Source organism: Rattus norvegicus, chromosome 5 (genome assembly GCF_036323735.1).
Source record: "Rattus norvegicus strain BN/NHsdMcwi chromosome 5, GRCr8, whole genome shotgun sequence".
NCBI lineage: Eukaryota > Metazoa > Chordata > Mammalia > Rodentia > Muridae > Rattus > Rattus norvegicus.
The window spans coordinates 171,473,717-171,493,458 of record NC_086023.1 but is presented as its reverse complement, the minus strand read 5'-3'; the positions used below and the strand labels follow the sequence as shown (position 1 = coordinate 171,493,458).

Here is a 19,742-nt window from a genome sequence, read left to right as displayed (position 1 = left end):
CCCTCCCCCCAAAAAAACCCAACCAAAAAAAAAAAAAAACCAACAAAACAAATCCCAAACCAACCAAACAAAACAGTTACATATTTTCATATTCATACTAGAACCATTGGCAGCTTGGATAAAAATGAGGCTACTGCAGGGTTAATTACACAATACCAATTTATTTCAGGAATCAATGAATTATCTAACAGAATTCTAGAAGGCATTAATATAATTAAATACTGAAAGAGGTGAAATACAAAACAGTATACATTTTATGATGTGTTTTAGTTCTCTAATATTGTTTGGTATAAAGCAAATATGACTTGGCTTTGACGAAGACAACTTACTACTCTAAACTGTGGCCTGTTCCAAAACGCCAACACTGAGTAAACACAGACTCACAACTATCTCTGAATCCAGACATTACAAGTGAATTTAATATGCAGTTTAAGACCCAGAAATGAAAAGTGAAAACAAACAAAAACACCACACACAACTTGCCAACTTGATTTGTTTAAAACTAAACTTGGATATGTCAGGGAGGGTTCAATAGCCACCAAAGTCAGGATCAGAGTCCCCAGGAAAACATACTTCAGAGACACCAAAGTTAAAACCTACTAAACTTTGAATTGTGGTGGGTACTATTTGTCCACAATCAGTATGTCCTGTTCTAATCCATGCAGAGAGCAAAGGTATTTATAAACTAGGAAAACAGGCTGGACGCCATATCTCAGAGAAAGAATAGCAGCCTAGCTTGCATTCTTGAAGCCTTAAGTTCTATCCCAAGCACAAGAACCAAAGGGTCGAGGTAATGAAGAGATGAAGGGGAGGTCAATGTTTACAAGTTAAGAAAAAACAAAAGATTGTTGCTCAAAGGCAGAGGGGGTCAGGAGTGGTGAAATACTTGTAATCTCAGTACTAAGAATGTTGAATTAGAAGGTCTAGAGTTCAAGGACTTCAAGGACAGTATAGGTTACATAGGTAAATGCAATCTCAGAAGGCATTGGCATGGTTTCCCATAGTAACATATTTATTTACCCTTTTCCAATGTTAAGAAGATATCACTTGGCTGAATCCCATGAGCAGCTTTTATTCTTTTTTCTTTCTTTTCTTTTAAGATTTAATATATATGAGTATACTGTAGCTGTCTTTAGACACACCAGAAATGGGCATCACATCCCACTTTTTTGTTTGTGAGCCACCATGTGGTTGCTGGGAATTGAACTCAGGACCTCTGGAAGAGCAGTCAATGCTCTTAACCGCTGAGCTATCTCTCCAGCCCACCTTTATTATTTAATCTCCTCTGATTCATCATTTTTATTTATCTCAAATTTTGTTTTTTGAGACATGGCCCTGGCAATCCTAGAACTGGCTTTGTAGACTAGGCTAGCCTGGAACTCACAAAGAATCACCTGTCTCTATCTCCTGAGTACTGGGATTAAAAGTGTAAACCACCACTACCTGAGGAACGATTATAATCCTGGTATTCAAGAAATAATAAAATTTATTTTGAAACTTGGTCTCAATATGTAGCCCGAACTAGTCTTGAATTACTATGTAAGTCTAATGTATGTGCCATGATGACGTAGTTTAAAAATAAACAAAACAAGAGCTGGTAAGATGGCTGATCTTCAAGAGGACCCAAATGAAATTCCCAGGAGCCACATGGCAGCTCATAACTATCTGTTCCAGGGGATCCAACACTCTCATACAGATACACATGCAGGCAAAACATCAATGCATAGAAATCAGGAATACATTAAAAAAATTTTTCCTTGTCTTTTACTAGTGGAAGTTTGGGGGAGGGGCTTTTCTCCCCTTCATCCCTCTATCCAATGTCTGCTGCTGGGATCAACTCAAGAGCCCCATAATGCATGCCAGTGATGTGCTACTAAGGTATACCCCAAAGCATGAAATTTTTAAAAGTGTATCTATCTAGTTTTTCAAGACAGGGTTTCTCTGTATTACTCTAGCTATCCTGGAACGTGCTCTGTAGACCAGACTGCCCTCAAACTCACAGAGATCCACCTGCTTCTGCTTCACAAGTGCTGGGATTAAAGGCATGTACCACAACCACCCAGCAAATGCATTATTTTTAAGTTGTGCATGTGTATATGCATACACAAGCCTGAATGCAGATGCCCAGCGCAGCCAGAGGCATCAGAATCCCTAAAGCTGGAGTTACAGGCAGTTGGTGAAGCACTCTAAATGAGTTTTGGGAACTGAACTTGGGTCCTCACCAGGAAACATAATACTAGTTCTTAACCATTAGTCTGTCTCTATAGTCCCTAAAGTATTTTTGAAATTAGAAATGTGCATATCTTTTTAACCATGGGTGCAGTGAGTAAGAAGATGGCTGGCTCAGGTCAATCCAGTGTTGTTTACAACAGACCAGACAATGATATAGACTCAGGAGGAATTATCCAGGATAAGTAATGACACGTGGTGCCAATATTTCTACATGTACATCAGTAACAATTCATGAAGAACACAGTATTCTATGAAATACTAACAAAGTTAATTAAAAAATATTGTTATGGAATGGTCATAACAAATGGTCAAGCAGGGCCATTCAAAGACTCTCACCCTAGCCATGTCTTGGAAGAGCTAATGGAAGCGGCAGAGTTCATGATCTTTCCACCTGTGAAGACAAGTCTGAAAAGCAGCTTTACAGGAAATTGCTTTAAGAAAAATCTTTGTTTTTGCTTCTAGTCCAAAAACTTAGAAAATCAAAACAGGCTGAGTCTGGTGGTGTAGGGGAGGGGTGACTAGAACAAGTCACAATAGGCTATTTCCTAATTACACATAGGACACAGGCAGAAATTCCAAATAGTAAGAAGCCAAGTGCGTGGAGCTCTGAGCATCCTTTGGCAAGGTCTGTGGGAGGCCAGAGATCTTCCGACCAGTATCCATGAGCACACACTCTTCAGTATCTGCAGCTGCACAGCCAGGTCTTGAGTAGACAGGCCCACTGTACAGATTAATCCAACATCTGCCACCTGTCGTGCACTGGAAGGAAGCAGAAACCTGGACAAAGTCAAATGAGGGAACGTCTTCATAATGGGGGTGGGTGACCTTACATAGCACAGTAAAGACACCTCGTCAGTGTCCAACACAGGTTGCTTTTTTTAAAAGGTGGCTTATAGATTAAAAGGCCCCATTTTGATCCATCATCATGGCAGATGACTTGTTCAAGTAAATAAAATGTAGACATAATTATTGCTCATTTTCACCCCAACATCTCCTTGAGGGGCTATTTTCATACTTTCCAGGTATGAAGCCAACTTAGAAAGCAGTGGCACCGTGGGCAGTAAGACATACAGCAGGAAGGACCAGTAAGACCTGGACAAGAAGTACCAGTGGCTTCAGCTCATATGTAATGGACAGAGTCTTACAGACTGGCTGGCAACAGACTGCACCCCACACATGACTCACACAATGTTCAGTAATGTAGAACCTCAGTGTCTCACACCCAAGGCCCCACTGTTGGCCTCCACTTCACCTTAAGCTCTGGGTACCTGGTAGCTCAGGCAGTCATCATTTGGTCCCCAGTGAAGAGCCAGCTGTGGGTGTAGTCTTCCATGTACCTTACATGCAGAGACTCGAGAAACCTCTGAAGGCACCTGCTTTGTCGAAAGGCAGTGTCCCTTTAACTACAACATAACCTGTAAACACTCAAAAGCTCTTTAAAACTTCCCTATCATCCACAGGAATCTTCACAGGGCAGACAACTGTGCCATTCGGAACAGCCTGCTTCACATTTATCATACTCAAAATGGAAAAGCACTCGAGAGCATCTGTTCGAATCAAGAGATTTTTACACAACTTCCCAGAGTGGGGCAATCACCAAATGGGTAGCAGAAACACAGGGCAACAACCCTGGAACAGGGTAGTTCAGTGTAGCACAGGTCAAGAAGGGGATACTTTTCCTTCACATAGCACTGTCCCTCCATCGTAGGGGACACTTATCTGTTCTGTCTGCCACTCTGGTTTCTCGGGGTTTTGTGTCTCATGCTAGAGTCACTGGCATCTGGAATGTCTGTGTCATAGACTGTCAAGAACCAAAAGACTTCAGGGCCTGTGGTGGTGGTGGTGGTGGTGGTGGTGGTGGTGGTGGTGGTGGTGGTGGTGGTGGTGGTGGTGGTGGTGGTGGGCATAGAACAATTTAGGTCTCCTGGATGGCATCAAGCAGACAGCAACTTCCGTTGGTACTGGAGCCTGTGCTTATTCCATAGTTGGCCCCACAGAGATATTGCCCAGTTGTAGGCTGGGCACAGAGACATTGGTTCAAATGCAGCCAGAGGAGCTACAGGTCATTTGAATCTTCCTGCAGGGCTCTATCAGGCAGAAGCTGAGTCCCAAATTCCCCATTTTATGTCCAGAAAGGAGCAAGAGACCTGCCCTGCATCACTTGCTTCTCTGTTCCAGCACAGAGTACAGAGGGACAGTCTGGACCTGGTCAAACATCAGGTGATCAGTGGTGCTGTCTAGAGTCTTGGGAAACCAGTGGCTCTGTGTCATCGTTTGGGCCTTGGCTGGTGGCTGTGACCAGACTCTGCATAGTCTCTTGCTGATACTGCCTGGCCTTGTTGTAGAGCAGGACACCCACTGTGACAAGGATGGTGCCAATGGCCGACAGGCTGGTGATTTTGTTTCCAAAAACGATGATGCTAAGCCAGATGGACAAGGCGTGCTTCACAGTACTGGCGACACTACAGCAGTAGAGATAACAGTCAGACTCTGGTTCACAGTCACACAGGGTATAGCCTGCTGCTGGCAGTGACTACAAATGTCACACAATGCAACAGTGCTGTGTTATCTATCCAGATCTCAGACCCAAGAGGGACATGGATGAGGTGCCCACCACAGAGGGTTGGGAGCATTAGGGGTTTTGCCTGCATCTTTGTTCTTTTATTTCTCAGGTTTTATTTCTTTATTTATTTGATGAAAAATTTCAAAACAAGGGCTGAAGAAATGTCTGAGTTGGTAAAAGCAGTGACTGCTCTTTCAGAGGACCTGGGTTTGGTTTCAATCCCTCAGATAGTGGCTTAAAACTGTAACTTCAGTCCCAGGGAACCCAATGCCCTGTTCTGGCTCCATGGGCACCAAGCATGCACATGATGTACACCAGACAAAACCTCCATTCACATTAAATAAACCTAAAGAAGAAAACCTCAAATAGAAAAGGACAGAAACACTGTAACACATCCCCAGTACCTGGGATAGATGAACGAGGCCTTGTCACACCCGTTTCAGCTTTCCTTCTTTCTTTCTTTCTTTCTTTCTTTCTTTCTTTCTTTCTTTCTTTCTTTCTTTCCTTCCTCCTTCCTTCCTTCCTTCCTTCCTTCCTTCCTTCCTTCCTTCCTTCCTTCCTTCCTTCTGTGATGTCCCAGGCTAACATGTATCTTTATAAGTAAATGAAGCTGCTTTGAATCCTGCCTCTGCTTCCGCAATACTGTGATTGTAAGAGTGCATTAGCATACCCAGGTTGGTCTTAGCTTTTTGTCTTTTTTTAAAAACATTTTATTATTTCACTTTTTGTGTATGTGTACAAAGAATCTCTTATAAGCATCACCTATCAATAAAAAAGCTTTTGGCCAATGAGCTGAGGCAGAAAATAGGAGGAGGATCATCTGGTCAGGATAGAAAGAATCTGGAAAATAGTCAGAGGTGAGAGATATTTGCCCCAAAATCCTGAGAACAGCAGGTAGCTGAACTCAGGTTAAATAAGGAAAGATTCGGGGTTGGGGATTTAGCTCAGTGGTAGAGCGCTTGCCTAGCAACCACAAGGCCCTGGGTTTGGTCCCCAGCTCTGAAAAAAAGAAAAAAGAAAAAAAAGAAGAAAAAAATAAGGAAAGATTCACCCCAGAATGCCAAGAAGACAGAAGTAAACCAGCCATGTAGCTGAACTCAGGTTAAAATAAAAGGGATAGTAAACGAAGAGCTAGCTCAGAGTTGTTATTTCTGGGAACTAAGTGGTCAGAAGGAAGATCAGTGTGTGAGTTTTCCTGCGTGTCTCTATGTGCTCACGTTCCTGATTGGTGCTCACAGAAGTAGGGAGAGGGTATGAGATCTCCTGGAAATGGAGCTTTTGGATGATTGTAAATCACCGTGTAGATGTTGGGAACCAATACCAGGACTTCTTCAAGAGTAACAAGTGCTCTGAACCGCTAAGTTAGCTCTCTAGCCCCTTGTCTTAGTTTTTTGAAACAAGGTCTTGCTATATACCCTAGGCTGGCCTTGAACGTGCAGGGGTCCTTCTGCGTTAGTGTCTTGAATGCTGGAATTACACAAACGTGCAACCACACTGCCCTATTTCTTTGAACTAAAATGTTTATTTTATTTTGTGTATATATGCATGTACCTGACTGTATGTATGTGCACCATGTGTACAGGAGACCACATAGGTCAGAAAAGGTATTAGATTCCCTGAACTGAAGGAATACATGGTTGTGAACTGTAGTGTAGGTGCTTGCTACTGAGCCTTGGTCCTCTGCAAGAGCAGTGAGCACTCTTAACCCTGAGCCATCTTCCAGTACCTGGACTGAAATATTTTAAAGTGAAGACACTGTGCTTTAAAGTGACAATATTATGCAGTGGTGTGTGTGTGTGTGTGTGTGTGTGTGTGTGTGTCTGTGGAGAGGAAGAATTTTCATCATGGATCCTAGTCTTGTGTCTAACTATTCTGCTCCAAACTTCTAAGGATTATGGCAACACGCACAACAACGCTGTGATATTTTGCCCCTAAATACTTCAGCTTACTTTGCATAACAGAATGAAACAAACTCCATGCACACTGTCAAGATCTTTACGCCCCGAGGGGAAAAACAATCTCAAGAGGCTATAATTTGTTAAGTTGAACTCATCCCACGCACCCATTTGGATCAAATAGTAACAGTAACAGCCTGTACTTTTGTTCTTTGAGCTGGGCTTATGAATAAGTTAATTTTTATACTTTTCTGCCCTTTTGAATTTTCTATGATGAGAGCAACAGGCTCTATGTGTTAGACATGCCTGGAGTAAACTGACCACAGACATAAATATCTGGAAAAAAACTGAGATTATATTAAGTGTATAGACTTTTTTCCTTGTTATTACTCCCTAAAGATACAGTGTAACAGTTATTTATAGCATTTACACCCCATTTTGTTAGTCCCAAATGTAGTTTCTATGCAAATTCCTTGCCATTTTATATAAGGAATTTAAGATCTGGATTTTGAATCAGATATGATAGTACATGAGAGACAGCAGCAGGAAGATTACGGAATTTATGGTTTTCTTAGATATATATTGGGTCCCAGGCCAGCATAGACTATATATATAAGACCATTTCAAAAAGAAATCTGTGATTCTTTTTTTTTTTTTTTTTTTGGAGCTGGGGACCGAACCCAGGGCCTTGCGCTTCCTAGGTAAGCGCTCTACCACTGAGCTAAATCCCCAGCCCCGAAATCTGTGATTCTTAGCACTGGTGGATGGTCCTGCACTAGTCTCCTTTCAGATACTACAGGACGCCTGTGCTTATTTGTTACTTCCACAACAGAAACAAAACAAAAAAACCAAAAACTTTTTAAATAAAAGATTATTTTTTTGAAATTTTATTACTTATTTAATTTAATTTTATTTTTTGAGGCAAGGTTTCTCTTTATAGCCCTGGCTGTCTTGGAAATTCTTTTGTAGATCATTCGTGTCTTGAGCTCACTGAGAGCTCCTACTCAGGAGCTCCTGCCTCCTGAGTGCTACGAGCAAAGGTGTGTGTCGCCACTGCCTGGTATGAGGACTTATTTTCACTTTATTATGGATGCTTTGTCCATATGTGTGAGTGTGATGTATCTGTAGTGACCAAGGAGGCCAGAAGAAGGGTGTTAGATCCCCTGGAGTAGCAGTTACAGGGTTGTTAGTTACCATTGGGAACAGCCATTAAATCAAGAAGAGCTGCCGGGCTGGGGATTTAGCTCAGTGGTAGAGCGCTTACCTAGGAAGCGCAAGGCCCTGGGTTCGGTCCCCAGCTCCAGAAAAAAAAAAAAAAAAAAATTAAAAAAAGAAGAGCTGCCAGTGCTCTTAACTACTCAACCATTTTTCCAGCCCCTCTTCTTCTTTTTGAAAAATTACCAACATTGAAAAATGAAACATCAAACCATGCAAGGTGACACGTGACTTTAATCCCATCACTAGGGAGGCAGATGCAGGCAAATCTGTATGAATTCCAGGCCACTAGGGCTATATAGAGAAACCCTGTCTCAAAAAACAAAACAAAACAAAACAAAACAAAACAAAACAGAAAGACACAAAGACAGTGATTCAAACCCAATAAAGAAAGCTCTCTTGTCACAGTACTTCCACAGTAAGAGCTCAGGAACAACTTGTGGCCACCAGTGCCTGTCTGGGACAACACAGACATCCCATTATTTAGCTAAATCTTGACAGCTCCGTTGTAGACAGAAAAAGAACCTTAGAAAATGTCTAGCAACATGGATTTCTAGGAAAAAGTTCCCTGCAAATCTACTTCATGTAGTGATGGCACAAAATATCGACTCACCTGAAAGTCACAGGGGAGATCTTTCCCATCAGGGCATATGCAGTGACACTCTGAAGGTGAAACAAGGCGCCATCTGTCAGCAGCAACAGCACGATGTCCTGGCTGTAGCTGAAGCTCTTCCCACTCCCACCAATCACAGGGACATCCTATGGATAAAACGAAAGGACAGGGGCTGGGGATTTAGCTCAGTGGTAGAGCGCTTACCTAGGAAGCGCAAGGCCCGGGGTTCGGTCCCCAGCTCCGAAAAAAAGAACCAAAAAAAAAAAAAACGAAAGGACAATCTTCTGGCCTGTGTTTCACTGTCACCGTCACTACTGAGAGAATATGGTGTCACTGGTATCAGGACTCTCAGGATGCACAGAGTGCTACAAAAGGAACAAACTCCTGTGCACTGCTAGTGGGAACATAAAATGTTTCTTTCAACCAACCATTCCAGTTCTAAGACTATATTCCAAAGACACATCCCATTTGTAAAGGACGTAGATATGAGAAATGCCTTTACCACGTGTGTAACTGTGAGGAAAGGTAAAGGCTATATCCAACTGCATGGTCAGTATAGACTTCCCAGTGTAACATGTTTTAAGGAAAAAAGTTTATACAGACACACACTTTCATAAACTGAGAGACTCAAGAAAAACATGTCATGAGTGCATCTGTACCTACAGGCTCACTAGACAGCCATTTAGGGAAGGGGGCTGAGGGTGAGGAATCTTCTGTTTGCTTTCAAACAGTGACTTAGGTGGGTGTGGGGACACATTTGTTCAATGCTAGCAATCAAGAGGCTGAAGCAGATATAGCTCTAACGGTCCCAGAAAGCAAGCCCCAGACCCAGGCATGGCGGTGCACATCTTTAATCTGGAACTCAACATACCTTCTGCTGGAGACCTACATAAGGACACTGGAAGAAGGAAGAATCTCTCTTCTTTGCCTGCCTTGTGGGACTGACTGAGCAACTGCTAACTCCTTGGACTTCCATTCATAGCTGATGGTGACCATTGTTGGGGAGTTGGACTACAGACTGTAAGTCATCAACAAATTCCCTTACTATATAGACTACCTGTAAGGTCTGTGACTCTAGAGAACCCTGACTAATACACTTAAATTTGAGGCTAACTTGGTCTACATAGCAACTTTCAGGCCAACCAGAGCTACATACCAGATCCTGTCTCAAAACAACAAAAAAATGCTGTTGACTTTTTTTTTTTTTTTTAGGGTTTCTATGTGTAGCCTGGGCTGTCCTGGAACTCACTGTAGACCAGGCTGGCCTTGTCTACTAACAGAGATCTGCCTGCCTCTGCCTCCCAAGTGTTGGCATTAAAGGTGTGTGCCACCACCCAGCTCTATTGACTATTCTACAGTGGAAAAATATCCCTTTCCAAAGTAAAAGATAACCTTAAAACTAATAACCTGCCCACCCTTCTTCTCCTGAACTGTCAAAGGGCAGCAGTAGCCCCAGTGTGGTGGGTGCCAGGCTGGAAACCCACCATGAAGAAGGTCCATGCTGGAATCAGCAAGGCCACAGCAGCAGCACTGGTGTAGAATTGCAGTTCCGGGGCCCTGCAGTGACAGAAGATACTTGCTTTTTCCCATGCTTGAGTCTAGGCTTCTATGCAGGTACTTTCAGATCAAAAGCTAAAGAATCAACAATACAGAACTGTGCTTCCCAAAGTGACAATGATGCCCTGGGCTCCCCAGAATGAATGGGTCACCATGAACTGAACTGGCTGTTTGGTGGTCTGAGGAATAAGTTAGGAAACAGGTAGTTTTCTCTCAATTTTTTACAAAGACCTGCAAAGCTCGTCAAAACACTCAAAGTGAATTCAGGCTCCTGGGGGTCATTCAAAGCTGTACAATGACCAAAAAGTCCTACTGGGCCTTATGAAATTAGATTCAATATGGTAGTGCATATTTGATCCCAGGGCTTGAGGGACAGAGGCAAAGATCACAGGATCTTTGTGAATTCAAGGCCAGCCTGGTCTACATAGCAAGTTCTAGGACAACCAGGACTATATAGGGAGATGCTGTCTCGTCCCCTCCCCACTCCACCTCCACACACTACGGCCATCCTACTACTGCCACCAGACACAAAAATAGAAACTAGAAATCCTCTTACTGGAGATACTTACGAGAACCTGTATTTGTCCCCACTGAGAAGCTTTTTTGAAAAAACATTCTGCAAACTAGAACAAAGACAACATGTTAACATTTAGTTAGTGGGTAGGCAGCTAATGACAATGGCTACAAAGGCAGACAGCCACCAGCACTTACTTGCCGGAGGCCAGTCCTGTACCAGCTGTGTTCAGCATCATCTCATTGAGAAGTAGAACTGTGCCTATTGTCCCTACAGACAAGTAAATCGAGAATGCAGAACCTGAATGGACCGACCAGCTCAGACATCAGAGAACCACCACGGTCCTCATCTGCACACTTTGAAAAACCCAACAAGGGAAGTAGAGGCAAGAAAATTAGAAGTTCAAGGTTATCTTGAGATGCAGGAGTTAGAAGCCAGCTTGGGCTATGTAGGACCCTGTTATAAACACAAAAGAAGGGCTGGAGAGATGGCTCAGGTGTTAGGAGCACTTGTTACTCTTACAAAAGAGCATAGGTTTGGTTCCTAGATCTGACATGGTGGTTCACAACCTTCTATAACTCAAGTTCCAGGGCATCCTGTATCCTCTTCTGACCTCCATGGGCCTCTGAGGGTGTCGGGTACATGTGATGCACATACAAACATGCAAGCAAAGCACTCATACGTCTGCAATAAAAACAAACTGAGAACAGGACAGGTGGTACACACCCTTGATCCCAGCACTCAGGAGGCAGGCAGGCCTCTGTGTGTTCAAAGTCAAGGCTAAGTAGAGAGACTCTATCGCAAATAAACAAAGAAAAGAAAATCTAAACTAAAATAAGCAAAGTAAGCAAGCAAACAAAAAAAACCAAAATAATTCTTTTGGAATGAAGTTCACATAAATCAGTATTAGGATACAAGTGAATGAGGACTCCCAGGACATGTATATAATTGAATAAAACTATTCATGCAAACAAACAACCCAAAGGAAAACTACAGATTTTTAAGCCAGACCAGATAAACCACAATGAAAACACACAAGTAGCCAATGGGAAAATAAAACAATTCTGGCTTCAAAAGTGACCTCCGAGCCAGGGGATAGTCCACTTGGGTGGTAGTGGTAGAGGCAGGCGGATCTCTGAGTTCCAAACCAGCTAGGACTACACAGAGAAACTGTCTCAAAAAAAATAAAAGGGGGGGGGGGGACGACCTCAGAGGCTGGAACTTGACCCTGCCTCCAAGCCTCTCGCTGACAGAATAGTGACCAAGGAGGCTGTCTCAAGTAATAGAACAGTATGAATAAGAGCATTTGCAGACATTCAGGATTCATCTGGAGGTTCTGCCTTTTAGAGGCTCATGCAACAGGCAGTAAGAAAACAAGGAAATATTCATGTTCCCTGCAGATTGGCTTCTGGGCAAATTCAGTGTGTGTGTAAGATCAAGAGGAAGTCAGGAAAAATCAGGCTGTGGAGAATGTCTAGTGATGAAGTTTTTCACATGAGGTCTTCTGTGTGGTTAACCCTGTTAGGTTCCTGAGAACCATGAACTTGCAGGCCAGCCCAGAGGGAATCACTCCTAAGGTGAGCACTTTCCATTTCTGTTCCTGACAGCAAGGCCAGCTGTTGTCTTCAGCAGTAACAGTGATAACAAACCTGTAGAGACTTGTGGTAGCTCATTTCCTTCTGTCAAAAAAGGAAGGCTAGACATGCTAGTATATGCCTCAGAAGACAGAGGCAGGTAGATCCTGAGTTCAAGGCCAGCCTGCTCTACAAAATTAGTTTTAGGACAAACACAGCTAAATAGAGAGACCCTGTCTCTAAAACAAAAATAGGAGAAAACTCAAACTGATTAGAAGTTCTGAATCAATAGGTTTTGTTTTAAACCTGTGATGGCAAGGAAGGAGACGATCAGGTGCACTGTCTGTGGCCAATACCTGTCCTCTCCACACTCAGGAGATGTGGCAGGGGGACTGCAAGTTCAAAGACAGCCTGGACTACAGTGAGAAAAGGAAAACGACTAGAATATGACATCTGGTCCTCAATCAACTGTGTGACCCAAACACTAACAATAGCAACCCAAAGTTTTCCTCCAGGACCTTGCCACATGGCTGGCATCTGCCTGAGGGCTAGTTTTTTATCCTTATCTTTATAGTTCTGACGTCAGGAGGATCCAACAGCTTGGCTTCACAGCCTTGAGATGGTCTCTGGCTTCTTCCTTGGTTTTATTTAGATTGACTATGTGACATACAGGGTTAAGTTTGTATTTTTCTTTTTTTTTTTTCTTTTCTTTTTTTCGGAGCTGGGGACCGAACCCAGGGCCTTGCGCTTGCTAGGTAAGCGCTCTACCACTGAGCTAAATCCCCAACCCCAAGTTTGTATTTTTCACGAGCCAATGACATGCTTCTTAGAATTATCATACTAATCACATGGTTTACTGCGCGTGCGCAGGTGCTCGCGCGCGCGCGCGCGCGCACACACACACACACACACACACACACACACACACACACACACAGAGTGCATGTGTCTGGGTGGGGTGTGTATGAATGCCATGGCGGACATGTAAAGGTCAGAAGACAACTTCACTGTGGTGGTAGTGCTGTTATTTAAGGTAGCCTCACTGTGTATCCCTGGACAGCTTAGAGCTACAGCAATTCTCCTAGTTAACACAATGACTATCACAATTACCGTGACTGTGTAACTATCCCTCTAGTTAGCATTTTAAAGAATCAGGACTACGCAGCCTCAAACTCCATCTTGGTTTGGAGAAAAAGTACCTCATCTGGAAGTCATTGTACTTCTTGAGAAAAACCAGGACAGTGGAGACTAGCTTTGAGTCCCAGTAGTGGGACTGAGCTGTTTAAGTATGAACATCTGTGGACTAGATAAAGTAAAAACAGCAAGTCTTAAACAAACCCTCCTTCATCATTTCCCCGTGCTCTGTGACTCACCAATCCATAATGTTGGTGGATAGTGCAGCTGAAAACCCCAGGATGTTGAAGCTTATTTCCGTGGCAGTGCATAACGCTAGTCCTCCCATGACTGGGATGAGGGACAGGTTGACCAGCAGCCCTGACAAGAACAGAATAGGAGTGTGCGTAAGAGTGGGTGCATACAGGCAATGGCACATTATGTATAGGTTAGAGGACAGCCTGTGGGAGACAGTTTTCTCCTTCCACCATTGTGTTGTGGGGATTGAACTCGAGTTGTCATCCTTGTCAGCAGACTCCTCCAGTGTACTTATTGGGAAGGAAAAACAAACAAAACAAACAAAAAACACCAAGCCAAGCCAGGTATGGTTCACACCTTGAATACCAACACTAGGGAAGCAGAAGCAGGCAGGTCTCGAGTTCAAGGCGAGCCTGGTCTATAGAGCCTGGCTGCAGGACAGCCAGGGATATACAGAGAAACCCTGTCTTGAAAAACGAAAAACCCAAAACCCCAACACTGCACAATAAATTAAAATACCGAGATGGTTCAACTGCTTTGACTATTGCTGCTCTTTCTGTGGACCCCAGTTTGGTTACCTGAGGCTTATCACTGCCTGTGACTCAGTAACAGGGGATCTGACACCGTTCTGGCCTCTGCAGAAACTCATACATATGCCCCCCCCCCCCGATATTTAACTAAAAATGCATTCAATGCAATGCAATCACCTTTCCCATCTACATTACTCCTAGAATTGATGTCAGGTACTATTCAACACTTTTTTAAAAAAATTTGATACACAGGACTTATTTAAATAGTCAAAGAAGGGCTGGAGAGATGGCTCAGCGGTTAAGAGCACCTGACTGCTCTTCCAGAGGTCATGAGTTTAATTCCCAGCAACCACATGGTGGCTCACGACCATCTGTAAAGAGATCCGATGCCCTCTTCTGGTGTATCTGAAGACAGCTACAGTGTACTTATATATAATAAATAAATCTTTAAAAAAAAAAAAAAAAGAAAACAAGGACAGGGACTAGAGAGATGGCTTAGCAGTTAGAAGCACTGACTGCTCTTCCTCAGCAACCACATGGTGGCTCACAACCATCTGTAATGGAATCTGATGCCCTCTTCTGGTGTGTCTGAAGACAGCTACAGTGTACTCATATAAATTAAATAAATATTTTAAAAACAAAATATTTATTTGATATAATATTCCGCACCTTTTTTTTAAAATCATTTTGTGTGTTCTGTAGACATGTATGTCTGTACACTAACTGTATGCAGTGTCCCTGAAGGCCAGAAGAGGGAATCACATAGGATCCCAAGGAACTGGAGTGTGTGCTAAAAATTGAAACAGTATTCTGGAAGATCAGCCAGTGCTCTTAATCACTGAATCAACTGCCCCATTTAGCTTGAATATAACCATCTTGAATATGCTGATTTTTATTTATTTATTTATTTTTTTGGTTCTTTTTTTCGGAGCTGGGGATCGAACCCAGGGCCTTGCGCTTCCTAGGTAAGCGCTCTACCACTGAGCTAAATCCCCAGCCCCCTGATTTTTATTTTTAAAGATTTGTTTTGACTGATGTCTATGTGTACGTATCTATGTGCATGTGTGTCACTTGTGTGCAGGTGACATCAATAGCCAGAAGAGAGTGCTGGATTCCTGGAGCTGGAGTAACAGTCAGTTGTGAGCCTCAAATATAGATCCTGAGAGCTAAACTCAGGTTCTCTAGAATAGCAGCAAGTGCTCGTAACCACTGAGCTTTTTTCTAGCCAGGAACATGCTGAGTTTTAAAGGGTTCATGGAGTAGGGGCACTGGAGAGGTAGTCTAGCAGATCAGGGCACTGGCTGTTCTTGCAAAGGATCTGGATTCCCTATACCCACATGGTGGCTCATAATCATCTGTGAATCCAGCTTCAGGAAACCCTTGGGCATCAGGTACCACAGTGTGCACATATACAGGAAAGTAAAACATCCACACACATACAATTTTAAAATGTTTAAGAAAAAGCTCATAGGGTGTGTATCTGACATGCTAAGGAAATCATCTGAAACAGTTTATATATTATGAAAGTAAATCTGACCTCCTGGGCCTTGGGAAGGATGGAAAACAGTTGCCTTAAGAGTCACAAAGTGCCAGGCGGTGGTGTTGCATGCCTTTGATCCTATCACTCAGGAGGCGGGGCAGTTGGATCTCTATAATAAGTTCAAGTCCAGCCTGGTCTAAAGAGCTAGTTCCAGGACAGCCAGGGATATACAGAGAAACTCTTGTCTCCAAAAACTCCTCAAAGAGTCACAAAGTACACTCGACTGTGCATTAAAGAGGAGTACCTGTCACTGAATATGGGCACTGCTGTATCAGCTTTGGGTCAAAGATGAGCCCTTAGAGGTATGGCCGGATGGTCATTTTCCAGTTTCTACTCAGCTCCCCACCCAGCTGAAAGTCATGAAGTACAATCCTCCCAACACCTGAACTCTCCATTACAGTAGCCCCAGCACACCAGTAGGCTTGATGAAGCACCTGCTCAAAGGACTGCAGAAGACCACATGTGACCACCAAGGACACTTTTCGAGCAGTGAGAGCAAGTGACTGTAACATGGGTCAGTCCTAGGTCTGTCACTACTCTGCTCTGAGGAGCTCTGGAAAGCTGAATAAAACCCGGCACATGATAGGCAGTCGGTAACACTATAGGTGCTGACTGCTGAACCAAGGATGAGGAGGCCCAGACAGAAAGACCCAGAGAGACCTTACCTGTGTACTCCCCCAGAATCATCCGAGACATGATTACAGTGAAAATGGGAGCGGAGCTCTTCACCGTCTCAGCAAAGGACACTGCCACGTTCTTGAGGCTAACTAGCCCTAAAACCACCGTTGCAAACCTCAAAACAAGAAATGAGCATCATGAAAGGGACCTGTCTACTTAAAATCAGAGGCTCTAAGTGCTCAGCCATGAGCAATGGGCACATCTGGTTCCTCATTCCAACCAGGTTGAGTACCAGGTAAGGATGTCACCATCACATTCAAGGATGGCAAACCCCTTCCAACCACTATTGAGCTACTTTGTTTGTTTGTTTGTTTTTTTTTTTTCGGAGCTGGGGACCGAACCCAGGGCCTTGTGCTTCCTAGGTAAGCGCTCTACCACTGAGCTAAATCCCCAGCCCCGAGCTACTTTGTTTTTTAAGGGTAGGGTCTTACTATACACCCTGGCTATCCTGGAACTCGCTATAAGACTAGGCTGGCTTTGAACTCCCATAGATCTATCTGCCATTGCCTCCCAGGTGCTCTGATTAAAGGCATGCACCACACCCAGATATCTGAATTACTGTTTACAGTCTCTCTATAAAAGAATCTGAGAAAGAGCCAGGCATGGCAGAGCACACCTTTAATCCCATCACTCAGGTGGCAGAGGCAGGCAGATCTCATGAGTTTGAGGTCAACCTGGTCTACAAAGTGAGTCCAGGACAGTCAGGGTTACACAGAGAAACCCTGTTCTGAAAAACTAGCCAGCCAATCAACCAACCAACCAAACAAACAAACAAACAATCTGGGAAGGAATGCATCTGGTGGCATTAAAGGCCACAGAACTAAAATCTAACTAATGGATGTCTCCCGACTGTATAGCCCTATAATTGTATCCTGTGCCCTGAACACATACTCAACAGCAGTAATCACCAAGGCTTCCAATAGGGTTTCCACACTTAGTAACTAGAAAGGTATTTTATATCTTAAAAAGAAAAATAATTAAGACAATCAACTCATTTTTACCTCATAAGGCCCACGAAGAGCATAGTCATGATGAAATTGGGTGGGTAAGAGAGCCGGGTTTTGTGTTGATATAAACAGCAAGGAACAAATATTTTAACACATCCAATTAATGTCGTTGACAGCATCTGCACAGCACCTGTTGAGGGAGGCATGCAGCCAAGCTGAGAACAAGTTTCCCACACATGAGCACTGAATATCACCCTTCATTTCAGAAGCATATCTGGGTAAGTCCCTTTTGTCCTTTCCCTCCCTCCAGGTGGCCTCTGGTCACTCAGCACTGGGGCCACCGGGAGTGAACATTGAGCAAGGAGTCATTACCTAACATGCTAGGCTCTCCTTCTAACAGAGACAGGATGTACTTGTTGAGGAACAGAGTACAGAAGCTGAAGAAGAACCACAGCGTGAGGTAGATGAGAGCTCTTGAACTCCACACGCCGAGGTCCGACTCAATGACAGTAGTCTCCGTGATGGTGACAGTAAGCAGGCTCTCCTCTGGGCTGCCATCACCTTTAGTAAAGACAATCTTCTCACTCCGGTGACCAAAAAGAGACCCCCAAGTGAAAAGTGTTTTCCCTTTTGGCTCCTCTTCACAGCCAGGAGCTGTCTCCTCCAGCACTTGGGATTTTGCTGCTGATGACATGCTGAGGGCACTTGTGAGGAGTGAATCTCAAAGATGAACCACATGGATCAAAGCAACTGCCCAAGCAGAGAGACACAGCTGGAGGAAGAGGCAGGAGTCCTGGTTTGCATGAATGTTGACCCCAACATGCTAGTCTCCAACAAAGTAAGGCTAAAATGGTAAGAAAAGAGACCACATTATTAATTTTGAACATCTTATATTCTTTTGTAACCTATGTAAGATGAAGTACAGACATATATGGGAGACCAGAAAACAACCTGGGGTCCTGCCTTCTGCCTTGTTGTTATCGCTTTCATTGTCTGCCACTAAGTGAACTAGCCAGCCCACAAGCTTCTAAGTCCTCCTGTCTCTACTTTCTATCTTGCCTTCCAAAGATTCTCCTATTTTTTGTTTTCAATCTTGCCAAAGAAGCACTGAGATTATAGTTGTCAGGCCCTGGAGTCTATACTGAGCTCAGGAGGTACCAAACTGAGGCAACCCTCTTCCTCTTCCCAGGCTGGTCCTTCCATGACTGGCTCAGCTCAGTTCAGCCCACACCAGGCTTTGGCCCCAATTTGTAACGACATTGTTTGCATCTTCTCAGCCCTTTGAGGGACCAGGAAACACCCACAGATAGGAGCTGAGTGTTCTCTTGAACTTCTGTCCCTAATACTTCATGCCTGGTTTCTCCACACCTTCCACAGAAACCCTCTAAACTTTTACCCAGAGCTTCCACCCGTTCCTAACTGGGAAGCTGATTCACCACATTGAATATTTAATTTATAAAAGTTCTTGATTCCATTTCAAATTGGCCTGTTCTCATTTTTGTTCTTTCATTCCTCTTGCACATCCTTTCTGGTCTCTGCTGGTTTATTATCTATCCACAGATCACAGCAACTAGGTCCATTATTCTACTACACAGGTAAATCACCTCTTATCCTGGCTTGAGGTTTGCCAAGGGCTTAGGACCAGTTTTGTGCTACTTTCTATGCTAATGGCATCAGTTTAAAGCTTAGCTCAAGGATGCTGACACCTGTGCTACATTTGCAGGTGAGATGTCTACCATTCTTTTTTTTTTTTTTTCCTTTTCTTTTTTTCGGAGCTGGGGACCGAACCCAGGGCCTTGTGCTTGCTAGGCAAGTGCTCTACCACTGACCTAAATCTCCAACCCCTGATGTTTACCATTCTTAAGGCAGAGCCAAATCATCCTGTTCTCCTGTAGATTTTGGCATTTTACTAGTTCTGGCTATGAGCAGTGTCTCATCTTTGACTTGCTCCATCTCATAAGGACCACGGGATACCTCCTTTCTAAGGAGGACATCAAACTTCACCCCAGGCTGGAGATGTATGTCATAGAGTGCTTGCCTACCATGCATAATGCCTGAGGTTTGAACCTCAATATTGAAACAAGCAGATAAACAATAAAATACAAAACAAAGAACAACAACAAAATACAAAACAATACCACCATCAAAGAAGCCTTAAAGGGCTGCCACTGGGCTTCCTGGTTTCTGCTGCTATGGTTTGGAGCACTCTTCCACAGAACCTAGGTCAATTCCAAGTACACACATGGCAGCTTACAATGATCTTTAACTCCAGTTCCAGAGGAGCTAATACCTACTTCTGGATTACACAGGCACCAGGCACATATGTGGTTCACATATGTACATGCAGACAAAATATCCACACACACAAAAAAAAAAATTTAAAAGAACACTGTAGTGACAATTCTGGAATTTTAGTTTCTTTAAAAACACAGAAATATTCTAAGAATGTGATTTCATTTTAATCCCAGATGTGGGGATGTGGGGCTGCTTCAGACTATCTGCAGCAGCTGACT

General features: G+C 43.5%; 1 protein-coding gene across 4 annotated transcripts in view; it reads right to left on the bottom strand.

Annotated features, from left to right (window-relative positions):
* Positions 1-141: 141 nt before the first annotated feature.
* Slc35e2b (solute carrier family 35, member E2B) overlaps positions 142-19,742 on the bottom strand; it is a 28,096-nt gene continuing 8,495 nt past the window's right edge. The window contains exons 2-9 of one of the 4 annotated variants that reach the window (XM_006239572.5): positions 17,602-18,073; positions 17,284-17,419; positions 16,270-16,397; positions 13,537-13,657; positions 10,645-10,698; positions 10,003-10,075; positions 8,519-8,664; positions 142-4,694 (exon numbers count right to left, since the gene is read on the bottom strand). In XM_006239572.5, the coding sequence (XP_006239634.1) occupies positions 4,457-4,694; positions 8,519-8,664; positions 10,003-10,075; positions 10,645-10,698; positions 13,537-13,657; positions 16,270-16,397; positions 17,284-17,419; positions 17,602-17,923 (1,218 nt within the window). In that variant the 5' untranslated portion in view covers positions 17,924-18,073 and the 3' untranslated portion in view covers positions 142-4,456. Of the gene's footprint in view, positions 4,695-5,238; positions 8,363-8,518; positions 8,665-10,002; positions 10,076-10,644; positions 10,699-13,536; positions 13,658-16,269; positions 16,398-17,283; positions 17,420-17,601; positions 18,074-19,742 lie in introns of those variants that run through there. The other 3 variants (NM_001107998.1, XM_008764361.4, XM_006239573.4) reach the window with 3 other exon arrangements.